This window comes from Trichosurus vulpecula, chromosome 5 (assembly GCF_011100635.1).
Source record: "Trichosurus vulpecula isolate mTriVul1 chromosome 5, mTriVul1.pri, whole genome shotgun sequence".
Taxonomy (NCBI): Eukaryota; Metazoa; Chordata; class Mammalia; order Diprotodontia; family Phalangeridae; genus Trichosurus; species Trichosurus vulpecula.
This window is the reverse complement of record NC_050577.1, coordinates 69,961,504-69,987,834: the sequence shown is the minus strand read 5'-3', so window position 1 is coordinate 69,987,834 and position 26,331 is coordinate 69,961,504. Positions and strand designations below refer to the sequence as shown.

Below are 26,331 nucleotides of genomic sequence, written 5' to 3'. Positions count from 1 at the left end.
AAATCATTGTTGTAAAAAACGTGCCCTGTTAATTTTCTCTAAAGCGAACGACAGTCTCCTATTTGGCCCCTAAACAAAGAGAGGGCGAGGGTAACTGTATGTAGTCATTCATCGGCTAAGTAGAACGGTGAACGGAGTGGACTTCTGCAGAACTCCAGGGCAGCCCCAGCAGCATTATCAAGTCAGAGAAGAGCCCGGAGTGAGGTATGACATGACTTGTCTTTAAAACAAGCAAACAAAGAAAACAATTCACTGTCAAAAGAAGTAAAGGATGCTTGGGATGCACATTCTTGTTTATAGGGAAAATTTGCATTTTTCTGAGTGGCAATAATAAATGAGGCCAGGCCAAAAGAAACATTTCATGAGACATACATGCCTGTAGTTAACTCTTCCTCCCCCAGTTTACTTTGGAATGGGCAACAGAGTAGTCTTCTTATCCATAGCCTTGTCTACACACCACAGGGATTGGAATGCTCACCGGGATAGGCCAAGTGGATTCAATTGAGAGATTCTTCTCAACTATTCATCAGAGTAATTTCTCCTATAGGTTTCTGTTGATATTCAGAGTTTACATACATCTGAAATTCCCAGTAAATGCCAAAAGAAGCTTTTAAGAGAGCAACAAATTTATTCCACTTCTACTTGAAGACAGGGGCCTGTGACTTACATAGTTACCCTAAACTCAGGGATAAGTTCATAAAGGTGTTTGCCTCCCTTGCTAGATACTATCCCTGGGCTTTATATTTAGAGCAACCTGGCATGGGCTAATTAACTACTAAATCCTGACTAAAGTACCCCAGAGCCTGGTGCAGTATCTCGGTTCCTACTGGAGGATGGAGCTATCAATGGGGGCGTTAGGACACCAGTTGTCTTTCTGGTTCATTGTGGCTCTAACTGGAGTTTCTGCACTTCCCAAAGGGAGCCCTGATTCTGTAAGGGCTTCACCAACAACATTTTTGTAAGAGCACTTCACATTCTTTGATTGCTTTCTCCTCTGGCTTGTACCATCTCTACTATCATGTGTTTACTGACACAAGGAGACCATTTACAAGAACTTAAAGTACTGGAATACAGATTGTAAAAAGGTCAAGAGTAAAAGCTGCCTATCAGCCTCTGGATAGTATCACTAGCTATTCTTTCACATTGCAAGAAGTTATGAATTAGAAATAGGCAGCAATCAATATCTATATATCTATATCTATATCTATATATCTATATCTATCTATCTATCTATATCTATCTATATCTATATATCTATATATATATCTATATATATATCTATATATATCTATATCTATATATATATAGATATATATATATATATATATATATATATCTGAGAAAGAAATAGCTACCTTTGGATTCAAGATTAAAAACAAAACATAAAAATGAGGTGTTCCCATTTTTTTTCTTTTAAAACATGCAAGCCTGTTAACTCCCTTTATTTCTCAGAAGGATGAAAATGCGATTCTTTTGCAATGAGTTTCTTCATGAGAAACAAAAATGGTAAGTGAAGTTAGAATGGTCCTAGGCCAAACACTTAACACAAGCAAACAAACTAAACTTCCTCATGCAGGCCAAAATGAAATTATCAGTACCTTGCATTATGACAAAACAAAATGCCACACATTCCTAGGACAGCTCATTGCATTGACTTGTCAAATGGACGAAAGACATTTAAGATTTTAAAGCTGTGTCTGCTGCCCAGCAGTTTACATTCAATGCCACATGCGGGTATTTCTCTCCAGTACCTGGTAGGTTGTACAGGGCTCTTAACTACAGTGGGATTAGGAATTCTTGCCATGACAGTGTGGCTGGTCACAGAATGTGAAGCAGGGATAGATTCCCTTTAAAAGCAATTGACAAAGATGGAAAATTCACAAGGAGAGAGAAGAAAAGAAGCATTAAGGAAAGCATGATTTTATGCATGGAAAAGATAAAACAAATAAATAGTTTCACAAAGATATTTGCTAAGGACTTTTGTAAAATTACAACAGAATTTGAAAAGAAACTGCAAGACACACACCCTAAGATATGGAATTTATCTAAAAGCTGGTCATCCTGGTCTAAACCAAATTATTTGTAGAGATCCTCAGTCAGTGAGTCAGTCAACAAATATCTATTAATCACTTACTATGTGCCAAGCACTGTGCTAGGCAGTGATGATACAAAGAAAGGCAAAAAACAGTCCCTACCCAACAGGAGCATCCATCGGAATAGGCATCATATACGTGCTAACGGTTAAAGTCCATGAACCCCCTAATATCAATCATCAGTTGAATAAACACCAGTGAACTGACAGATTGTACCCTGGTCAACAGTTTTCTTTATTAACTTAATGTTTTGTTAATTTAGTCACTGCTCTATTAGCCGCATGACAGAGGAATAGCAAAAGAAGTATTTCTTGGTCCTCTACCTTAATCTTTTTTGCTTGAGTTTACTTTTTCTTCCCAGATCTAATGCCTGGTTACTATTATTATTAGTTTTTTTTTTTAACATGAATTGTAGTATGTAAGAGTTTGGAGAGAATTTAGTCCAAGGCCACATAATTTTAATATATGGAAAACAGGGGCATTCCGAGTCTCTCACTTTATGGCCATGCAGTTCATAGACTTTAACATATAACACATGACAAAAACCACTTGAAGGTGTCAATCATCCAAATGGTCTATACTTCTGTACAAAAGATGTCAAGAATGGTTTGGGAAGGTGGCTAGGTTGGACAAATTCATAAGAGGCAAGAACAGGAACAACAAATCTAAAATCTTTTCTCAGGGGAAAAAGTAACTTCCTGAACAAATCTGGGTTGTTACTGTTGTTAAATTAATGCTGAATCTAAGATCAGCAAATACTTCAAAATTTCAAGATCTGTTCTTTCATCATGGGTGGGGATCTCCCTCCACTGATGCAGAGTTCACCTCCACTCCTTAGTCAACTGGCCTCATGAACTGTTGTGGTCAAAAAAGTTGGCTTGGGGGCCAACTTTCTGATGATGAGCATATCTGGAAATGGTTAGTCTGGTCCTCAGGCAGTGGATACACCACCCATTGCTAGCCTCTTACTCCAAGTCCTTCCCACTTGGGAGGGCCTGACAATGTTTGACAGGACCTTCAGGTAACAAAATATTAAAGTTAAGGAAGATCTGGTAGCAAACTGTAATTAAAAAAAAAAAATCCTTGAAGGAGATCTAATTGAAGTTAAAGTCAATTTCCTGCATGCTGGGGTGCAAATTGGCTGTAGATTTAAGACCAAACCCCAAATCTTCCATTACTCAAGATGTCTCCTGATAGGTAATACTTCAGGTTCTAAATCTCCTTGGAAGAAGTGCTATGTTTAGAAAGTCATGAGCTAGAGGGAAGAAAGTCATTGTCTAGCCACAAACTTTCACTTGATGATTTCCTTCACTGGCTCTTAACTTCCAAAATAGGATCTTAAGCCAAGGCTAACACAGGAGGGAGACTTACGTCGCTGCAATAACCACTTCCTCAGTAGTGATGGGCTGTGTGTGAGATCTGTCCTGCAAACGGCGCAGGCGTCGCTCTACGGCTGCATTTCTGGAACGTGGCTTTGGAATATTTTTTTCATCAAATGATTTTTCCATTTCCTAGGATTAGAAATATGTTTAAATGTCTGGGGTGGGGTGGGGGGGGGGAGGGAGGGGAGAGAGAGAAAAAGACTGTCCTAGCAAAATGTGTCTGCTGAGTTTCTCCCTGGTGTTTGCCAGGTGTCATTCTTGAGATGTAGCTCTCATTACCAGAGACACACACATGCTGTGAAAACTGGCACCACGGCGGGAGTAAAAATATAGCCCCTGAAAACTCTTCAAGGGGCACAGCTGGAATGCTACACAGGATAGGACAGACTAGCTTTTAGAATCTCGCATGAACTGGCATTAACTACAGAACTATGAGCTGCAGAGGGAAGTGGTGGGCTGAATAGTGCTTTCGATTAGAGGTACTCAAACAGACCTGAATGTTGCAGAGGTGGATTTATGCTTGGGGTATACGTTGGCCTGGATTACCCCTGATCTCTCTTCTAATGCTAACATCTGGGATTCTCTGTACTAGGATTTTTAGAAAGATGGCCTAGCCTGCACACTTGCCCTGAAAAGGAGCCTTTTGGCAGCAACACTCAGCTTGGCGCGTTCATCCAATTTTTCTTCATCTGCAAAGAACAATGAATTAAAAATCATGCTAGTTTTCCATTTAAAACATTTAGTCCTTTTAAACTACAATAGTAAGTTTGCTGAGAAAAATAACAATCAGTAACATTTGCAGCTGGAACCAAGCTTCAATAAAGAAATGCTTATTGCAATCACAAGGAATAATAAGCCTTTTCCTGCTTCCCTAGTTTTCCACTAAATGACTGTATAATTGAGCTTTAAGGATGTTTTCCCAGAGATGCCAAAAATATTTATAACAGCACTTTTTGTAATTGGGAAGAACTGGCAGCAAAGCAAATGCCCATTGATTGGGGAATGGCTGAACAAGTTGCAGTACATGTAATGGAAAATTAATGTGGTATAAGATGTGGTGAATATGATGAATGCAAAGAAACATACGAAGATGTTTATGAACAGATGCAAAATGAAGGAAGCAGAAGCAGGAAAATACATACGACTACAAAAGACACAACAATGACAAAACAACTGAATCCTGGGAAATTATGATTAAGCTTGGCTCCCAGAAAATAGTTTTAAGAAGGTACCTATCCCACTCTTTGCAAAGGTGGGGAATTAAGAGTGTGGAACATTACTGACAATGTCCCTTCTTTCTATGATGTTGGCTAGTTTTGCTGAATTCTTTTCCCCTCTTTTTTTATTCTTTATTATAAAGAATGTCTCTCTGGGAGGGATATGGTGAAACAGCGCAATGAGAAATATAAGTAATATAAAAATAGAATATATCAGTAAAATTTTATTTTTCAAAAGACAGCTAAACTTTATGGAAAGCACTGATAAATGCATTAGTCACTTACCTTTTTATATTAATTAACATCAACAACAAGCAAAACATGCCTTTTAGGTTGAGATCACATTTTCTATACTGCTCTCTAAAAGCATTTCTGAAAGCCCTTGTATCCAAGAACCCAATGGGGGGAAAAATCAAGATTATTCAAGGCCTGGCAACTTAATTCTCCATTGTGCTGCAATGTGATGCATTTGATAAGGAAAGCAGATAGACACCTAATATGTCATGTGACAATTTGTAATATCATTTGTTCCAAAACCTAAATTCTTTTTTCATCTAAAGTTCAATGAGAGGTTCAAAAAGAAGATATATTGTTATCAGTAGAAGTATTATAGATGTTCTTACCCTCAGCAGTTGGCATTTCTGAATTTGAAGTGGATCTAAAAATAATAATAATGATGAAAATTAATTAGTTGGCAGTGGATGACACAAACAAATCATCATTTTTAAGGCAAAAAGACAATGGTATTCTGATGAAGAAAATAGACCTGGTAGCATTTGGGTTGTGAGCAACTCATTTGCAGTCTCTGTTGACACAGCAGAGTGTGTGGAAGCAGTTACAGCAAAACATGGAATTTGTGGGGGAAAACAAGGACCAAGTACATCTTTTGAAATGTGATTAACATTAAGTTAGGGGCCAATTCTCACCATTTGTAATCGGGGGACTGAGGATGGAGCAAGAATTTATTACTAAAACCTCAGGTGCATCAAAACATTACTTCATCATCTGCAAGAATGAACGGCAACAGCTGTAATAAGCTGTATTTACTTTGAAAATAGTCCTTTTTTTCTTTTTATAAAAACTAAATGGGATAAAAGGTTTGTACATAAATATTTGAGTTTACGTTCCTTTCGTAAAAGCATTACTGTCAAAATTTTTTTTTTTTTTTACAATTCTTTGCAACTTCAGAATTGTATAATCGGTATTGTTATTTTAGGAGAAACACTATCACAATTCAATCTGAAGGCCAACTTTCTTAAAGAAATATTTTTAACAAGTCAAACAAATTTTAAGTCAAATTTTGTTTTGTTGATTTTGCTGGTTATATAATGAACAGAAACAACAACCAAAATTCTTTGAAGTGATGCTGGGACCATTGCTATGATTTTTTTTTTTTTGCATAATGCACCATAATTTTCCCTATACCTAAATAGAACTACATACAAACATGCCTACCTATCCATCTCCTTTCGTTCTGCTGAAGTTATAGGTTGAGTTCTAAATCTCTCAGAAGTTTTTCTACTTTCGCCAGGAGAAAAATACCGTCTCGGCTTCCGGGACCCTCTCTCCCGTTCCGTTTTGGTAGGTAAATCAGTCCCTGTGGTTGACCGCTCAACCCGTGATTGACTTTTACAGTCAGAGGACAGAAAGTGCACGGAAAAAAGAAAACAGGAAGAAAGAGAAATAGAATAAAAGCACAGACATATGCACCTCAGCATCTCAATCCACTGATACTGTTAATTCACTCTGCATGCCTCTATCATGCGTAGAAATAAGGTAAAAAAAAAAAAACAACAACCATTCGAGCTGATCAATATTATACTCGTCCCATTAGCAAGCAGAAGCAAAAGAGTAGGTTTGGTGCTATTTCCTTATCTGGTCTGCCCTATATGTGTCTGTGAGCTAAGCTATATGCTTCAACGCAGGACACAATGGATGTTGAGATTGTGAGGGAAAAAAACTGCCAAGAGCGTGCAAGTGACACACCAGGAATATTTTTGAAAAGTCACCTACAGTTCAGATTTCTTGTTGGCACTGGCAAACTCCAGAAAGGCATTTCGGAGCTGGGCAACAGAGACCTTTGTGTCCACTGTGCCAACTTCTCCAGGCAGTGCTTCATCTCCTGCATGTTGAAACGGTAGCTCTTTCTTTGAAACACTTTCCCTGCTTGTCAAGGTTTCTGGTTTAGGGTCACCAGTGTGATCAGAGAGCGATCGAGTGAGGAGTTTGTGCTTCATTGTGGATACTTCCTGCTTGTGGTGTTTGGATGGAGCAGCCTCAGAAGCAGGTCGATTTTGTATATACATGACCGTTTCACTCCTTCCAATTTGCTCAGGGGGCTGGTACTGGAGGGCTTCAGATGGTTGGACTTGTTTCTCAAGGTTTTGCCAAGGTTCTGAGGCATTGGTTCTCTGCTTGGTTGTGACAGCTGAGCTAACCTTTGGCCTTCTTTGGTTGCTGCTTCCAGAAGGGTCTTCGCCATTCTTCACCTGCTCGTGAGCCTCAAGGTAGGTTTTACTGCTTTTCCCAAGAGCTTCTGTTCTAAAGGTATCTTCCTTGGCGTCAGATTCATAGATATGAAGCTCAAGGTTGTCATCCCTTCCTCCCTCTTCTGTGGCACTAGGCACAGGAAATTTTGTCACATCGGGAGTGGCTGGTTCCACCTGGCTGCTACCAGAGAAACTCTCTAGTTTTTCAGAGGCTACCAGCTTAGCAGTGTGGGTGTGACCAGCCGGCTGAATGTAGCCGTGGATTGGCTGGCGGGTGGAAGTGACTGGCTTGCTTGTCACCCTGTCAAAAGCAGACGTTTCTGACTGCAGAGACATGCAATGGACTGAAGCTGGCTGGTGTTTCCTCTGAGTTAAAGGATCTGAGGCATATTCAGGGCTGCTGCGAGCACTTTCCTCTTTCACCAATTTCTCTCTAACTTTTACTCTTTAAGAAAGAAAAAGGGTGAAAACTGTAAAACACAGTCACTCTTGAAGGGGGAGAAAAACATGCATCAATTGTGGACCCTAAAGGATGAGGAAAGCAACCCAACATTTTATGCCCTCTGAATTTGAAGGTGTAAAGGGGAAAACACAGTATGCCGAATCAATGGAGCCTATTAAACTTTCAAGTTATGTACTCCACTCCGTTGGCATGTTTTCCAATTTCCAGTAACCCACGCAAAGTGTTTCGTTTCTGAATTTTTGCAACAAAAACTCAGAAGTGAGGGCCAACAAACCTAGGTACAACTCCAGGGTACAGAGATCAGCATGTCTTCAGGCATGCATAGTCTCAGCATGTGGGCTAACAGAGACATTTTTACACCGATACACACTTCCAATAAACAAAATTATTGTCATTTCATTGTCACTTAGAAGATGATTCGAAATTTCAGGACCATTTTCAGGATAAAGCAAGCAAGGAGGGAAAAAAACCAAATCATCCTTGAGAACTTCTTTTGCACCAGCTAACTGTTCATGTTTTTCAAAGAATGCATACTAAGTTTTAATCATTTATAAAATACAGACATGCCAATTCCTCTCCTCAAATAGAATAGAACAGAACATTGTTGTACAGAGGCAAATAAAAGCATGAACACTCAGCCCGTGAGAGCTGCCATTTTGGTTTTGAGTGAAAAAATGAGAAGGGAAAACGTTGAAAGGTTTTTATGGCTATTGCTGTATGACGGCACTGGATGAGGGGACCTATCATTAACTCTGCGGCTAAGTAGCTGTATGACCATAGGCAGTCATTTTCACTCCATGGGTCTCTGTTTCCTCATCTGCAAAAAGGAAGGGTCTGACTAGAGGATTTCTCTGCCGACTCTGAGATTCGAGCACATACTTGTGGGGTCTGATATAACATAAGGGTAGAAAATAGAGGTAAGTTGCAGTAGCAGCAATATTCCAAATGTCAGGCTGAGACAATCAGATGCTTTACCCAATTGTGATGGTTGTTGCTGCTGATCTTTGAAGAAGTGAGAAAAATAATGCCATTATGGTTGGAAAAAAATAAAAAATAAAAACACCTTCTGAAATATGCTGCCAATTTATGTATTTCAAAATCTAAAGAAGACATTGCTATAATTTCTAGAGCCATTTAAATGCTCTAGAACAGTACAGAACTATTTTCTGAAGGTTATTAAAATCACTTCAAGGTCTATACTTGTTACTTTGTTCAAGTATTCTGCGTTAAAGCAGGAGTAAAGGAGCACACGCGCCCACGAATGAGTGGAGAATACACCTACTTACTTGATGCTGATTTTCTTTTTAAATGAAGAATTGGGAGAGCAATAGAAAAAGTCATTTCTAAAAACAAATTTAAGAGTTCACCCATATCAACACTAGTGGGCAAGGTCACTTTCAAATGCATCATATATCCTAAAAAATAATAGATTTTTGTCTAAATAACCTGATTTGTCCCAGCTGTGATAGATGCTTTTTTGACACAGGATGTGAAATGCCTGTGATTACAATGTCCCTCTTCATTTTTAAAAAGCAAAGGCACACACAAAAGGCTGTTTATTCCCCAAAGCCTTGGAAATAAGCACAGTCAGCTATTATTTCCTCCTAGAAAATAGGCGATGTTGGAGGTTTTCATATTCATAACATTTGTTAATCAAAAGATGGCTGCAATGGGGCTTAAACTCCCCGGTGGAATGTGTGCTTCTAATTAGGGACAATTTGGATGCTGTCACCAGACTAAGGCATGGGGCCTGTTGGAAACTCTGTACATGGGAGCTTGTCTTATTCATTCTTACTCTTTCCTCCTCCCCCTCCCCCCACCTTAAAAATGAAATGGTAGTGGCTTTTTTAAACCACACCCTGAATTTGCCTTTTCAAAAGGCTACCAAAAACGAGCTGTTAGTTTGGATGGCAGAGGAAATGAAAACAGGCTAAGGTTGGGGTAAACAAGATGAGAAACATGTTGGAAGTTAGCCAGATCCCAAAGGAAAACAACTAAGAGGGGGATAAACCCATTAAAAATGCTATTTAGTTCTTCACCAAACACATGATTGTTCAATTAAGTATCAGAGGGAGAAGGAGAAACAGAAAAGGAATAACAGAAACTAAAAGGGGGGAGGGAGGGGGGGAGGAGAGGGAGAGAGAGGGAGAGAGAGGGAGAGAGAGAGAGAGAGAGAGAGACAGAGAGAGAGAGAGAGACAGAGAGAGAGAGAGACAGAGAGAGAGAGAGACAGAGAGAGAGACAGAGAGAGAAAAGAAATGTGTTAGTGGCAGGCAGAAAAATGAGAGGGATCAAGCAGGCTTTTATGGAATGACTTCTTTGTAGTCGTTTGTTGAACACACAATTTTCTAGAGCACAGACATTGAAGAACAGGGAATTGGTGTTAAATGATGAGTGAGAAGAATCAGAAGAGAAAAGAACAGAAGCAGTAACTAATCACACGGTTTCAATCTGAGATACCTGGAAGGCCAGTTGATAAGCGAAGGTGTGTCTCCTTCAGAATCTTTCTGGAGAAACCACTCATGTTTGGGTTTCCCTGGGCTACCATATACAGAAAACAAAACTTCAGATCATTCTCTATAAGCATTTCAAAAAATAACACAAAGGCTTCAAAAACTTAACTGTTCTCCCCCCAAACAAACAAATAGCAGCCCACAGATTTCAATGAAGAAGAGAATTCCTAATTTTTTTTTTTTTAAAAAGGAAGCAAGGTTTGTTGGGTTTGCATTGATGCCACCAGGGATTTCTGAAACAGAAACAGTCAGGTCCTAATCACTAATAGCAGACTTAAGAAGCAAATGCCTTCATCCAACCAACAAGTGGTCTAAAGAACTTCCAAAAGATTCTGCCAGAGGCACTGCTTGCTATCCCTTCCATTGATGGAAACAATCTTAAATATTCTTACAGTTAGAAAACAGAGATATTAGCTATAGATGAATATATCTGGCAACCTAGCATTATTCATTTTGCCAAGTTGAATAGGCAAACATCAAACTACTTTACACATGAAAGAAGCATGACTAATTTCTGGAAAGTGAAAATGATAGTAAAAGCAGTGGCAGAAATCCATAAGGTCATTCATTACCTTCACTGCTATGGCACGTTCTTGAGATTTTTCTAGAGTGATAGAATTTTAGTGCCGGGAGGGCCACTGGTAATCATTTAATCCAACCTCCTCATTTTGCAGATAAGTAAATGTAAGCAGGGAGGGAGAATAAGTGATTTGCTGAGAGTCACATAATTAGTTAGATGCAGAACAGGACTAAAATTCAGGCCACTTGATATCTCAGTTAATATTCTTTCTTCCACATTTATTTTCTGCTAGGATAGTTCTTTCATTTTCAAGAGGAGAAAGGATTATACTTGTTTTGTTAGGTTCCACAGGGCAAGACGAAGCCTGATGGATGGAAGAGTAAAATTTCAGTTTGATGAAAAGAAAAACTTGGAAATGATGAGAAATAGTCAAAAGGAAATCATACAGATCCAGGAACCAGGAGCTTGGTCTGTGAGCAAAGGCTGGATAACCATTGTCAGGCCTATCTGGAAAAGATTCTTTTGAAGAACTACTTGGACTGTTGAGGTCATTTCCAAATTTCCAACTCTTAGATTTGGTTAGTTCAATGATTAGGCAGCAACAAGACACCGCATGAGCGTGAATGATGGAGAGGGGTGAATGAACTGGATACTTCACAGTACCCATGGTTCCAGGCACTGGCTTGGCCATGTTTTTACCCACTAACTTTTCAGACCTAGTCAAAATATGTTCAAGTGACTGTAGTCTTGGCTTCAAACATACCAATTACTGAGCCATAGGCCACCTTCCAATATCCTTTAGATGTGTCCAAGATGTACAATGTATAATATTCCACACCAAATATTAGATCAGTTTCCACATTTCAGGAGAATATATTTTAAATTTTTGCTAAATGGGATGCTTGTCCACTGCTTGATTATTTTCCAGCCACACCTTTATTTCAGAGCCTGGTTCTATGTTTACTTTCAGGATCTACTAATCTGCCAACCATCTTAAAAGGTAGTGGATTCACCAATACAGAAGTTTCAAAATGGAAACTGGATGACTGCTTATGAGATCTCTGTTCAGATACAAGTTGGAATGGTTAACCTTGGAGAGCACTTTCAAATCTGAAATTCTGGAATTCTATTGGAACATTCCTCCATTGAATAATGAAAGTAATACAAATGCTCTCAGCACCTGCTGATCAGAGGTTCCCTCCACTATAATCATGATGAAATCTGACAGATGGGCTGACTGACTGATTCTGCCCAACACATAATTACACCTAGCCCAGAGTTACAGCTGCCCCATAAAATTTGAGAGGAGAAATTATATGTGTGTGTGTATATGTATAGATATATATGCATATATAAACACACACACAAACAGATGTATAAATCAGTATGTTATTATACACACATACAAAATAACTGTCAAGAATTGGGATTAATAGTCTTCAATCTTTATTTCAATGATTTCAGTTAAATTGCTTACTGTTGGGTTCACAGCATATAAAACAAGCAAAGTAAGAACACAGCACAGGAGAAAACAGAATAAAATTTTCCTAGTATCTTTTTGCAATATCAAGTTAACATAATGGATAAAATATTGTTCCTTGTCACTATGAGAGAAAAAAAGTAGATATTTCTGTTGCCTGGTGCTATTGGACTTTGTATAAAGAGAATACTACAACCATGTGGGAGGCAGCTGCTATGTAGTAAGAAGACTAGAAAACCCAGGCTCTGCTACTGTCTAGTGGTATGACATGGGGCAAGTCACCACAACTGAGTGTCAGTTTCCTGGTCTGTAAGATGGGAATGCTAATGCTGACAAGACTATTTGCCACCTGGCAGCATTAAGAAAATCAAATGAGATAACACATGTAAATGGTAACATCCTCTATAAATTTCTGTTATTATCATCATGATTCTCATCATTATCATTATGCCACCTATCCTCGAAGGGAAGCAGTTCTCTCAATTTAACCATTACAAGTACTATTACTCTTCACCCACAGGGAACAGGAGAGTCATAGGACCTAGAAGCTGACTCAGGGATTTTTGTAAGTACCATTTGGTGGGTTCTCAGGACACAGGGGAGAAGACTCCCAGACTGGGGGTAGGAGGCTGAGTTTCCAGCCCTGGCCGCACCGCTTACTGTGACACCCACTACCATCACTTGATTGAGGTTTCCTCATCTACAAAAGAAAGGGTTTGAGCTGGATGATCCCTAAGGTCTGTCCATTTTGTTTCTGGCATCCTATGATTCCAATAACTATAAAAGTAGGGAATAGTCACCAAGTTTTGACATGTCAATGACATGATGGTGTGTGAGTTCACAATAATAGTGAAAATAATTATAAAAATGACTGACATTTATATAAAGCTTTAAAATTCGTATTAAAAAAACCTTTCTAGAATTTCATTTATCCTCCCTATTCTAGAGATGGGAGTGCTGAGGCTCAGAAAAGTTGTCTCAAGCTAGTAAATTTCAAAAGGTCAGGTCTCCTTGATGCCCAGTCAAACCACATTATGATACCATACTTCTGATACTCAATGCCCCTTTATTATGTGCAAGGAATTGAGCTAGATGCTGGGGATTCAAAGAAAAAAAGAAATGATCCCTTCCCTCAAGGATCTCGCAGTCTCCAGTGAATTTTCTATTTAATCTGACTTTACTCTTTGAAAGAGAAAATACAGCCAAGACCTTATCATCAAATAAATATTCAGTGTGATCTTAATCACAGAAGAGCTTCTAGGATTGCTTAAAATCACCTTCCTCTAAAAGCCTGTGATTACAATGGAGGGTAACAGTTCCAAAAAAACCTGTGGGAGTTTAGAAAAGTTCTTCCAAAGTCTAGTTTATACAGTCCTAAAGATTATCTGCAAGGGAAGGCATCTGGATGATGGGAGGAGTCTATTGACTTTAATTGTTTTGATCACAAGAAATCCAACAAGTGCAACATGAGATTATGGAACTGAACAGTTCCACTGCTTCCAGCTTGGCTAAGAGGCAGCCTAGCTGGATCCTACCATCTCTTGGCCCTGGACAATGGAGGGAAGGAAATGAAAGCCTCTAATACTTGGGCCCCACCCTTTACCTCTCAAGTCCTTAAATCACTATTTAGAGAGAAGGGATGCACTGATTGTCCCCCACCATCCTGGAATGCAATCTCTCCTCACCTCCATCTCTCTGAACCCCTAGTCTCCTTTGAGGTACAATCCAAGCACTACGTTCTTCTACAGGAGGCCTTTCTTGATCTCAGCTCTAAGTGCTTTCCCCCTAAATCACCTTGTATTTATTGTATACATTTCATAGATACCCAGGTGATCATGCTGTCAACCTTGATTAGATTGTAAGGTCCATGGATGCAGAACAGCTTTCCCTTTTTTTTTTTTTTGTTTTTGTCTGGCACACAGTAGACATTTAATAAATGCTTGTTGATTGACAGCTTGAGCTTTGATTTGAAATGCCACATCTACTGGACTCTCTAATAGCTCAAAAGGAGAGGGTCAAGACAAGGATAGTTTTGGTGAAAAGGTATAATTACTGCCCCAGGGAAGAGTTATCCTTGCTTTGATGGGTGGGAACCAATGGCATACATGCACTGGAGGTCTATGGTATTTTTGGCCCCAAGAAAATGGCTGAAAAAACTACCAAAAGAAGCAGTGGGAATGAGAACATTCATAAGAAACAAACCTGTCCCTTTGACCCCTGCATATAGGCATAACTTGTTTTATGTGCTTTACTTTTTTTTTTAAAACAATTGAAGGTCTGTGGCAACCCTGCATTTAGCAAATCTATTAGCACCATTTTCCCAACAGCATGTGCTCACATCGTGTCTCTGTGTCACATTTTGTTAATTCTCATCATATTTCAAACATTTTCATTATTATTATATCTGTTATGATGATGTGTGACCAGTGATCTCTCACATTACTGTTGTAATTAATTTGGGGTGCCACAAACTGTAACCATACAAGAAGGCGAAATTAATTGATAAAGTTGAATGTATACTGACTACTCCACCAACCAGCCATTCCATCTTTCTCCCTCTCTTGGGCCTCCCAATTCTGAGATACATATTAATTTTTTTCGGAGGGGGAAGGCAGGGCAATTGGGGTTAAGTGACTTGTCCAAGGTCACACAGCTAGTGTATCAAGTGTCTGAGGCCATATTTGAACTCAAGTCCTCCTGACTCCGGGGCTGGTGCTCTATTCACCGTGCTACTTAGCTGCTTCAGAGATACATATTTTTGAAATTAGGCCAATTAAAAACCTTATAATAGCTGCTAAGTGTTCAAATGAAAGGAAGAGTCAATAGATGCAGCAAACTTCATGGTTATTTTATTTTAAGAAATTGCCACACATCAATTAGGAGCCATGAACATCAAGGCAAGACCCTCTACTAGCAAAAAAAAATTATGGTTTGCTGAAGGCTCAGATGATGGTTAGCATTTCTTAGCAATAAAATATTTATTAAGGCATGTGCATTGTTTTTTTAGACATGATACTACTGTACATTTGACAGACAACAGTATAGTGTAAACATAACTTTCATATGTACTGGGAAACCAAAAAATTTCTGTGATTGCTTTATTGTGATATTCTCTATTGTGGCAGTCTGGAACTGAATCTGCAATATCTTTGAAGACTGCACTGGAAATTTTGTAGATGCACTAAGGAAACAAGAAAGGTTGGCCTGCTTTCTGATCTTGCATTTTGCGCAGAAAAGGAGATAATGCAAAATGTGTAATGTATTTAGCAGCCTTGAAGTCTACCCGAGCATTCCAGGAAAATTACATTAACCGCCTCCAGCATGAGGGATTTTTCCTTCCAAGTTTACAACCCATAAATTGCCAATTGTTTATGAATGTGGCCCTCCTATTGGGATCACTGTATTACCACCCAAAAAAAAAGAGATGGTAGTGGAAGGGGGATGAACCTTACTAATGCACTAAATTTCATGATTAAAACACTACAAAGTCTTGATCTAGTATTAAAAAGCATCAGGAAGTTTAGAGAGAATGAGTAGTGTTACTATGTATTCCATCCTGCATCTTCCCAAAGAGTTCTAAAACTCTAAATCACACAAGTGCCCTGGATTTCACTCCCAGCCCTCCTTTCAGTTCCTACAACAGATTTGCTTAAACTGTGATACCAGTTTTCCCCTTGCCACTTTAAAGTTTCAAAAACAGAAATTTTCTCACACTCTTTTCTTGGACATCACAGAAATATAACATTTGAAACATTTTTTGTCATTAGAAAAAGATGTCTTGGGGCCCTTCAAAAGATCTTCTATTGTTAAGATGAATGTTTTGGCTTTTTTATTTACAGTGGGCAAAAGCAGTTGTCCCAGTTAAAATCCTTGGGAACTGGGTGAGGTCTATGTTCAATCTGCTTAGCTGGGCTTAAAAATTAAAATATGTCAAACTTTTATTTTCTTTCAAAGGACCACACACAATCAAGCAATCTGTCCCAGATTTTTCCCCCAAAGTAAAAATCAACCCTTCTCCCACTGAGAAAAGTCCAAAGTGGTCAATCTTTGAATGTTTACATTGGTAGAAAAGCCAAAAGCTTCTTTTTGAAAGCTGATTAAAAGCATATCTTGGCTCCCAGAAATAGTAAATCAAAATACAGAACTGATCTGGCTAATTCACAGGCGCCTAAAAATTGGGGTATGCAATGGAAATTCTTGGTCAGGCTTTTCCCCAGAGCTAGCCTGAGTGGAACTACTTAGGGGGTGGCCAAACGCACCTCCGAGATTCAGATGAAAGAATATTTATGTCATTTTATTAAAATACTGATTTTACTTTGGGAGCTTTGGGAAAGGGTTTTGGAGAAGCTACACACCTGGTGAGTTTCCTAACCTATAAGCAAGAGGGAAACTCCTGAATGAGAGAGAGATAGCTGAGGTATAAGGCCACGAGAAAGGCAGTGACTCAGTGGACATGACCAGTTCAGCATCTGATAAGATTAAACTTCTGTAAGTGACAGTATGCTGCCCCCTCTGGCAATGGGACAATTGATGCACAACTATAGAGTGGAAAAAAAAAGGGCAGGACAATCCATTACATTTCGTTGTGTTTAAAGGATGCTGTTCTTAGCCAAACCAAAAAGAGTGGAAACACAGAAGCCAATGGGGACTGAAGAAGGTGTTTGGGGCTGCTTAGGTTGTGAGATCACTCAGATTTCTTCCAGCCTCTCTTTGAAGTAGTCTCTGTGTCTGATCAAGGACTTTCTGTCTTGGTGTTATAATCTGAAGTCCTTCAGGAGGATTAGAATTGGGAATGAGAGAGGACATGTGTCAAGGAATAAATATGTGAGAAAAGAAAGGACTGCTGGAGAGGAGCAGAGAGGGTGTGGTAGCAGTCCAGACCTCAGTCATGTTTACTCTGAAGACTTTCCAGAAGGCTTGGGTCATTCTAGGGTCACTCAAAGGTTTCAAATTCTCTTGAATTGGATTTCCATGTACCCTGCTTAGATATTGACCATCAGAGTAGCTCCTAAGGGGATATTGAAGCTACTTCAGGATGGAGCCAGATGGACCTTCAGGAGTGACAGCATAACATATTGATTCTATCATCCCATAGTGCTTACTTCAACATGGACAGGATGCCCCAGGACCCAGTAGTTATCTGTTTGGGGATACCATAATTACTGGATTACAGAAGGGATTCTGGGTGTGAAGATGCTCCTTGGGACTTAGGGCAGGTAACTTAATGTCCTCATTAGGGATAAAGTGATTGTGAAAAGGAAGGCAAATGAGTGGGAAGCACCTGGGAAAGACAAAGAGCCAAGCAAATGTCCAAACACAACTCATATAATCATGGAAACACAGACATTGGCTTAAGAAAAAAACAAAAACAGGCACATGCAAGGAATGATGAAAGAATTTTGTAATTGATCTTGAAATGAGAATACTCATCTTTCTTGTGCTGCCCACTTTAATAAATCTTTGCTGGGGGAAATGAATAAAAGTCAGTTAAAGGCATATCAAAGAGGAGGTTTATTCCAGTTAGCTGGCTCAAATCATATTAGAGTACCATGATAGATTATCATAATATTAAGCTTAATTGACAGGTAAGGGGAAAGACAAGGTTATACTAACTTACAAATTCTTCAAGGGCAAGGATCATATCTAAAATTTGCTTCCCTCCCCCACCCCCCACGGCCTAGTAGGCTGGCAGGAGAATCAGGCAACAAGCATTTATTAAGGGCTTATCAATTTGCCAGGCACTGTGCTAAGCAAACAACAAACAAAAATTATATATCTAAGATATATACAATATGAACAAGGTAATCTCTAAAGTAAGGTATGAGTGGTAGAGTTGGTGGGGGAGGGGATTCGGCATACAGAAGATGCTAAATAAATGTTTGTTGTATAATAACTTGTCACAGTCCAGGCAGGCAGAGCTACCTGGAAATATCACAAAGTCAGCGATAGTTCCCTGGAATTCTTTCCCAGAACTGGAACAACAGGAAATTACAATTTAACAGAGTCTATGGGGTGGTTATACTCAGGCTACTTGGAGGAAGAAGGGGAAAAGGAGTGGAAAAAGTTTTCTTGTTTATTATTTGTTCCCTTGTTGCTTGATTTATGTATATATCCAGAAACAGGGCAAAAACAGAAAAGTGGGTCTACAGATAAATTCCAATGTTAACAGTAGTAGGCACGGCATAGGAGAAAAGATGGAAGGGGAAATATTTGAAAGGGGTATTAAAAAGATTTTTTTTAAATTGCCTATCTCGGCCCTACTCTCCTTATCTGCAAAAGGAGGGTTTGGTCAGGATTATCTCAAAAGACTCTTCTAGAGTTAACATTCTGTAGTTCTAGATAACTAACAAGAAATCTTCAACATAATTCTGGCATCTCTGTAGAAGCCCACAGTTTTGACTTTATTCCTATAGGAAGAGGAAGAGAGAAAGGTAGCCCAGCCGGCATCACAGCTAAGAGAACAGCAGGGTTTCCTAACTTCATTTTGTAATTGGCATCCAATTAACACTTTATATTTTTGACTTCCATAAGGAACCATCTTTGTCCAAGGCATAGGAGGTAGCTGTGTCCCCCTGCCTGGCAGCTTCAGCATCTATTAGGATGATCATTACAGGACCATGGAACAACAGAAAGTTTTAAGTGAGTACTAGGATAGCCTGGAGAATGACAATGAGCCAATCGAGTGATCCACAATAGGAAAAAGTGTCATAACAACTGTTTAAAAGGATGCTCTTGAATGAGGCAAATGTTCCAACAGTGAAGACCATTCTCTTAGGCAATCTTAACTGAGGAAAATAAACAGAGCATGCTGTATGATGACACACTGCAGATTAAATGAGTAAAGAGGAAGAAATTCATCAAGTCCAGGTTTTCCTTTCAGAATTGAGTGAGTAAGGGCAGTGAAATTCTTGGTTCCATCTCCGCAGCCTAGGGTGCTCCTGTCCTTTCCCCAGATAACCCTTGTCATCCCACCCTACCACAGTTACCGGTCTCTGACTCCTTTGGCTAAGGGTCCATGCTTGCCTGTCCTTGTTTCCAACTTCCTTCCCCCACCCCCACCCCTGCTTCTTAGTTTTTGGTGGAGTGGGAACATAAGGTTTGACCCACCAGAATCCATCTCCACACTTCTCTAACAAGATCACATTTTCATAACCTTTTGCATAATGGCAGGTTTGGGTGACTACATGTAGAAAGATGACTTAGTTGGAAATCTAGCCCATAGATCCATTCCACCAGGGGGAGAAATAGAGCAAGAAGTGAGAGCACGTGGAATGGAAAAAGCAATGAGTCTGTCTTCTTCACCCGTATTCCCAACTTCCAGTTTAAGAAGCTCTAACAACTGACAGGACCCCTAGAGAAGGAACAAAACATGGTAAAGTGAAATAAGTGTTAGATTTGAACTCAGAGGAATTCTGTTCCAATCCTGTCTCTGCTAGTACTTGCTAAAACTTTCTGGGACTGTAAAATGAAGGTGTCAGACAAGATGACCTCTGAGATCTCTTCCAGCCTGAAATCTATGACCTTATAAGCTAAGGAAGGAGAAAACCTTTTCTTTCTATTCTCCATCCAATGTTGGATTTCCTCCTAAGCCGCATAGAGCTAGATGACCAATCAATCAATCAGTCAGTCAATAAGCATTTATTAAGTACCTACTATGTGCCAGATACTATCCTAAACACCCTAAATTCACGCTCTTTGTTAAGAAGAGTATTATTTCCTTATTAAACTAGATACCTAGGGGGCAAGGACAACTTTTATTAATGAAGACGCCACTTTCTGAGGAGCTCCAGTAGAAGTTCTTTCGTTACGAGGGATACACAAGAAAGCAATCAGGATACAGAAAAACACCAGAAGATTCCTACTGTGTGCTTGTAGTCACAGATAGCTATGGCTACTTTGTGCTTGGATTTTCCAGGACAACCAGTTACAAGAAAAGAATGTACTTTTAAGAAGATTTTTCAAAAGGAATATAGCCTTTGTTGGACCATGTGACTTGGTTTTTCATTCTGAAAATGTGGTAGTTTTGTAAAAGACCTATATGAAAGCAAGTCCTCAAAGGGTTTCCAGCCTATTACAGTTTTCTTTTTAGTTTTTAAATTGAGCTCCACTGGCTCCTTTTCAAAGATGAAGAGTAGGATGGGGTATTGATAATAGTTTATGGCTACAAAGGTGATGCATTTTTATCTCCCCTCCCCCCATTTTATTTTCAGTGGACTACATGAAGAGACTGGAGTGGGGTCGGGTGGGAAAATGATAAGGAATCTATTAAAGGCCAGTTCACAAACATGGCCTCCACACAATCCAACAATTAGATATTCATTTGGGTGAACAAGCTCCCTTTTCAAAATTCAAACACCCCTTGGGAGGATTAAGCTTTCAGTTTATACCGGATGTAAATTATTTTATTTCCATATTTTAGAAATCTGGGAAATGCTTTTAAACCCATGCTTACCACAAGATTTTGGAGCAAGAAGGTTATATATTGGAGTAAAGAACTTTTAAGCAACTAGGAAGAGAAGGAAAAGTTAATCTAAAAGAATGTGGGAAGACTTTATCGTCTGGGGTCCCAACTAGTTTTAGAAAACTGCAAACTTTAGGGTCCTCCAATTTAGTTCTAAATTCCTCTTGGGAGGACAATGGGTAGAGGGAAAGAATTCAAAAAAGGGAAAAGAGAAGATCCCTCATTCATGCCAGGTCACCTTCCTTTCCCTCTTTATCGTAGATAAGTAAGGATTATGTGCTACCACACATACATTTGTGGGATTTCCTAGTTCTGTTGTTGGGGGGGTGTACCTAAGCTGCAGAATGAGGAGTGTCTATCATGCCATACATTAAGGGAAAAGAAGTTTGAGTTGAGGCAACAGTAGCACAGGGCTGGATGAACTACTGAATTGTGAGATTTGGGAAAGTCAAAAAATAGCATTAGATAGTTACCAGAAAGGGTGATAGAAGAGGAGAAGACTCTGTCCTAGGTCCTGTCCTGATTTCACTTCCCTCACTCACTCATTTGGTGACCTTATCAGCTCGAATGGGTTTAGTGATCAATTATATCTAAATGGTTCCCAGATCTGTATTTCCAGTTCTGGTATCTCTCCTGAATTCCACATCACTACCTGCCTGTAGGTCATTTCAAATTCAATATCCAATAGGTGATTCGATCTCAGTATGTCTAAAACAGAACTCATTTCCTCCCTGCCCCCTACTACCCCCAGTCTTCATCTCTTTCCAAATTTCCTATTCCTGAGAAGAGAACCTCTGTCCTATCATTCTCCCAAGTCTGATAAATCATTGCTTTATCTTTGTATTATCCTCAACTCCTCACCCCACTTATCTAATTCAACTGCTAAATCTTGCACTTTCAACCTCGACGATGTCTTTCCCATCCATCCCCTTTCTCACTAATCTCACAGCCACCATGCTAGCTCAGGTGCTCCTCCCCCTTTGCTTGAACTATTGAAATAACCTTCTAATAGAGTCTCTTACCCCAAGTCTCTCTCCACTCTAACCTATATTCCACATAGCTGCTAAAGTGATTTTCCCTAAGCCCAGGTGTTACCATGCTGCCACTGTGGGGGGAAATACTTGATCATTTACTAATATGGTTTGAACCTAGTTTTATGTGGAATATAATTGTCTATTCCAAAACCTTAGTTCATGCTGTCCTCAGAGACCCTCCAAGGAAGCTGGAGTGTTTGTTTTGGGTCCAGTCATCCAGGTTTTATGTCCACCCCAAAAAGTTTTTCTTGGGGTTCCCCAATAGCTTGTGTTTTAGCTTTACCCAAATTTTATCAAATATTTACACTTACCTGCTGATATTTCTCAAGCAATTTTACCTGGAAATTGCCTAATTGCCTATGTACAGCAGTATCCTTGTTTGAATTCCATATAATGTAAGACTTAACAGAGATTCAAGTGGAGGGGAGCCACACCTTTCTCTGGCTCCATCTCCTCTGCCAAATAACTTAGTAAAAGTCTTCCTAAAACTATTTCAGGCTTTGGGTTTTGTTCTTGACTGATACCAATAACCTTCAACTGTCACCAATTATCTGTACCTCCATTTCACAGGGGGCTCCAGTTATGATTACTTCTTCACCTCTAGCTAGACTCATCTTTTGGATTTCTCTGCTTCCTCACTGGCAGCTTTTCCTCCCTGAAGATAGCTTTTTCCTGAGGACCTTTTTCAGGACTGGTGAATCCCTAGCCCAGACTCCCACTTCATAAGGGGTGCAACTCCCATGCTCATTGTACCCTGACTTACTCTCTGGATTCCTCCACCTCTTCACCAGCAGAATCACCCCACTGTGGGAACCATCTCCTTCTCCCTTCTTCTGCCTTTTATGTGCTGTCTTCACCCTTTAAAATGTAATGTCTTTGAGAGAAGAGACTGTCTCGATTGCTTGCCTTCTCATCCACACTGCTTAGTATAATGCCTGGCACATATAAAGTGTTTAATAAATGTTCTATCTATTTATTACTTCTACAATAAAAAATAAGTTCCTCTGTTAGACTTTTAAAAGCCTTCACAATCTGACCCAGATCTACCTTTCCAGCCTCATAATAATTAAGTCCCCTTCTGGCAAGCTCCAGTCCAGCCAAACTGGCCCTCTGGCAGTTCCTCGCAGTTGACATTTCATTGTCCTTCTCCCAGTGACTGGAATGCATTTCCTTACCTCACACTTGTCTTCTAATCCCTTACATGCTTCAAGCACCAATGTCTCTCTACATGAAACTTTTCCTGATCCCACCAATGATTGGTGTATTGCCTCCCTAACTAGAAGGTTAGGGGTCCTCAAGAACAGGGGTTATGTTTTGTCTTTGTCCTTGCAACCCTAATGCTGAGCACAGTGCCTACTCCACAGTAGGTACTTTATAAATACTTGCTGACTGATTTATTGAAAAAGGGGAGGAAAAGAAGGTGCTAAAGACAAATGTTACCTGGATTTGGCCTTACTTCTAACTGTACCCAGGGACCAAGGCAGCTGTCATTTAATAATAAAATACACATTTGGTTTCTTGCCTCGTGGTTGTAAATGCCACCAAGTGAAGACTTGTTTGGCTTAATAGGTAAAGTCAACTGGATGTGACCCACATTGTACTGGGAAGTATTAGAAGTGGATCTTATTGAAGTACCCAACAATACTAGAATCAAAGTTCCTATCCCTAGAAGATGATCTTATTAAAGTACCCAATGATACCAGAAGCAAAGTTTCCATCCCTGTGTGTATGTGTGTGTGTGTGTGGGGGTGGTGGTGGTGGTGGTGGTGCTTCTCTTAAATCATTTCAAGATGCCATAATTGATCACATATAATTAAAACTCTGAGAAGCATCTTATTTTATGAAACATCTCTAGCCTCTAGGAAGCCCAGGAAGACGGAAGAGCCTGGGTCCCTTTGATTCCATTTTTCAGTGTCAGAAAGGGTTTTGGAACAGATTGCTGCACTATTCAGTTCTCCACCCACCATCCAGTTCCCTCATTTGACCCCAGAAATGCTTGGCTTCTTGTGTAAATGTAATAGTGATTACAGTAATTTATATGACCATTTATGTCCAATTATAATGCTGCAAAAGTGATTATACATTTCATTAAATATGTGTCAATGAGAGAGGAATCATGGTATTGTGCAGAGAGAGAGCTGGTCCCAGGCAAGAAGATTTATGCTGCCTCTGATACTTACTACCTATGTGACCCTGGAAAAATCACAATCTTTCAGAGCCTTAGGAAACTCTCTAAAGATATAACTATAAATCCCAGGAAAGATGCTAAGCTGCTCCCTCCCACCCCCAAGAATCACTGACAATTTCCTTAAAAGTTTTATTTGACAATAACTAACTGTGAAAGACTTGGTTACTCTGATGATCCCAGAAATTCCAAAGGATCCATTAGGAAACACGCTTCCACCTCCAGAGAGAGACAACTGATGAACTCTAAATGAATATTTGAAGCACACTTTTTCATTTTCTTTAATTTTCTTGCGGGGGGGGGGGGGTTGTTGTGTTTTGTTTTATAAAATGGCCAACAGAGAAAAAGTTCCATTTGATAAAATAATGAACTCTGTTCATGTAAGTTTAGCCTTCTTATTCCCAAATTAAAATAATTCAGATTTAAAATCAGAATTCCAACTCCAGACATAGTGGCCTCACCCCTCCAGTTTGGATAAGTTGACTTTAATTAGAAATGAGGTGTCAAAGTCCATTCAATCAACAAATATTATTTTCTGTGAAGAACTATGACTTGATTTTGTCTTTGTACCTTCAGTTCTTAACACAGCACCCTGTGTGTAACAGATGCTTAATAAATGCTTGTTGATTATCTCCAAGGTCTCTTTTAGCTTTAACATCGATGATTTCTGACTGCCATAGGTAACCGACTGCTAGAAACTGCTATGGGGGATACAAAGAATGGTTCCTTCCTTCACTGAAGTGCTTCCAAAAAATGGTATTATGTTTAGAGTGAATTTCTAAGGAGAAAGCTAAACCCATTTTGTTTTAAGCTCCTGGTATATAGGTCGTTAGAAGTTTTAATTAGTCTCTCAGATCAGCTGTCCCTCCAAAGTCACTGAAGTACCTGAAATACACTGAAAGATGGCAATATTCATGGGATTTCACTCTTCTTTACTTTGTGTTTTCACCCACAGGGAATAGGAGATGCCACTTCCATTCTCTCCAGTTCTTTTAGGAAAATTGTTACCTCTCCAACTAAATGCTAGGACACTCTGGCTCCCAGTCGACTGAACTTTTCTAGGATAAATGACCATCTAATCACAGGAAGAATGAACAGTTTGAGAAAATAATTCTAAGTGAGTGAGCCATCTGAAAATGGTGCAAATGCAAAAGTTGGAAAGGAATTTTCCCCTATTGGTCAGGCTGGAGAATGTTTTTTATGCAAAAAAACATGGTTCTGTCCTCATTTTGCACACTGAACAGAAACTGCTTGAGATGCTAAACTTAGGATGAGTTCTTAGAGAAATTATGATAATAGCATTTCTATAGTGTTTTTAAGTTTGCAAAGTGTTTTACCGATTTTATCTCATTTGATTCTCACTACAACCCTGGGAGGTAGGTCCTATTATTTTAAATTTGACACATGAGAAAACTTAGGCAGACAGAGGTTAAGTGACTTGCTTAGGGTCACACAATCAGTAATGACCTCAAGTATTTCTGATTACAAGTCTAACATTCTATCCACTACTAGTAAAATGTAGTCAACTGCATTATTTGTGTTGATGGAATCAAGCATTGTTATGGAAAAAAAAAAAGTAGTACTGGCATACTGGAGAGAGCACTAGGACTAGGATTCTAGAGATCTGGGTTTGAATCCCTCTCGTCAGTCAATAAACTACATGTACTTAGGCAAGTCCCATTCATTTTCTAGAACTCTGCCCCCTCTTTTGTAAAAAACAAAACAAAAACACAAAAAAACCCACTGATCTCAAAGGACCTTTTGTTATTTAAAATTCTATGATCCAGATGATTAACTCCTTTGGCTAGAGAGTATGATGCAACTCCTAAATGATCCTCATTCTTTTGGAAGATGAAATCAACTTTGAAACTCTCACTTCTCAGTGACCCCATATCCCTGGCCCCTTCCTCCTCCTGATTGGAGGAGGTGGTCAAGTTGGGGTGTCCAGGGCAACCATCTCATCACTTCCCACCCAGCTGCTCTCCTTGACTTCATTATCTCCAGAATCTCATCTTCTTCCAAGATGAAATTGACTCTGTTACACCCTCAGATCAGTGTCTCCTCAGATCAGTTCTTGCCCCAGCTGCAGGACTGCATCTCGCCCCCTTCTCAGCTTCTCTTTTATGTACAGTCTTTTCCCATTAGACTGTAAGCTCCATGAGGGCAGGGACTGTCTTGTGCCTTTCTTTGCATCCCCAGCACTTAGCACAGTGCCCAGCACATACATACTGGGCACTTAATAAAAGCTTACCGACTCTCTGACTCTGATTCCCGTCACATAGCTATGATAGGACTTTGTCTTCATTGAGAAGGACCATGCTATCACTGGCAGGAGCCTTGTGGCCCTAGAGTGGTGACAGATCACTGCCCTTCAGACTCTGTTTTGTTCTGGGGCTATACAATGACTGTCCACCATGCAGAGCATTTATGAAGAGAGAAGTGACTGGACCACTTATAATACCTTCGAGTCAACGGATTCAAATCTGTTCACTAT

The 26,331-nt window shown here is 39.5% G+C and overlaps 1 protein-coding gene across 8 annotated transcripts in view; it reads right to left on the bottom strand.

The window, feature by feature from the left end:
* SVIL (supervillin) overlaps positions 1-26,331 on the bottom strand; it is a 234,524-nt gene that overhangs the window by 69,563 nt on the left and 138,630 nt on the right. For 6 of the 8 annotated variants that reach the window (XM_036758584.1, XM_036758582.1, XM_036758583.1 and 3 more), the window contains 7 exons: positions 10,105-10,185; positions 6,706-7,626; positions 6,148-6,318; positions 5,316-5,350; positions 4,103-4,164; positions 3,465-3,604; positions 1,752-1,847 (listed from right to left, as the gene is read on the bottom strand). In XM_036758584.1, coding sequence (XP_036614479.1) covers positions 1,752-1,847; positions 3,465-3,604; positions 4,103-4,164; positions 5,316-5,350; positions 6,148-6,318; positions 6,706-7,626; positions 10,105-10,185 — 1,506 coding nt within the window. The remainder of the gene's footprint in view (positions 1-1,751; positions 1,848-3,464; positions 3,605-4,102; positions 4,165-5,315; positions 5,351-6,147; positions 6,319-6,705; positions 7,627-10,104; positions 10,186-26,331) is intronic. The other 2 variants (XM_036758589.1, XM_036758588.1) reach the window with 1 other exon arrangement.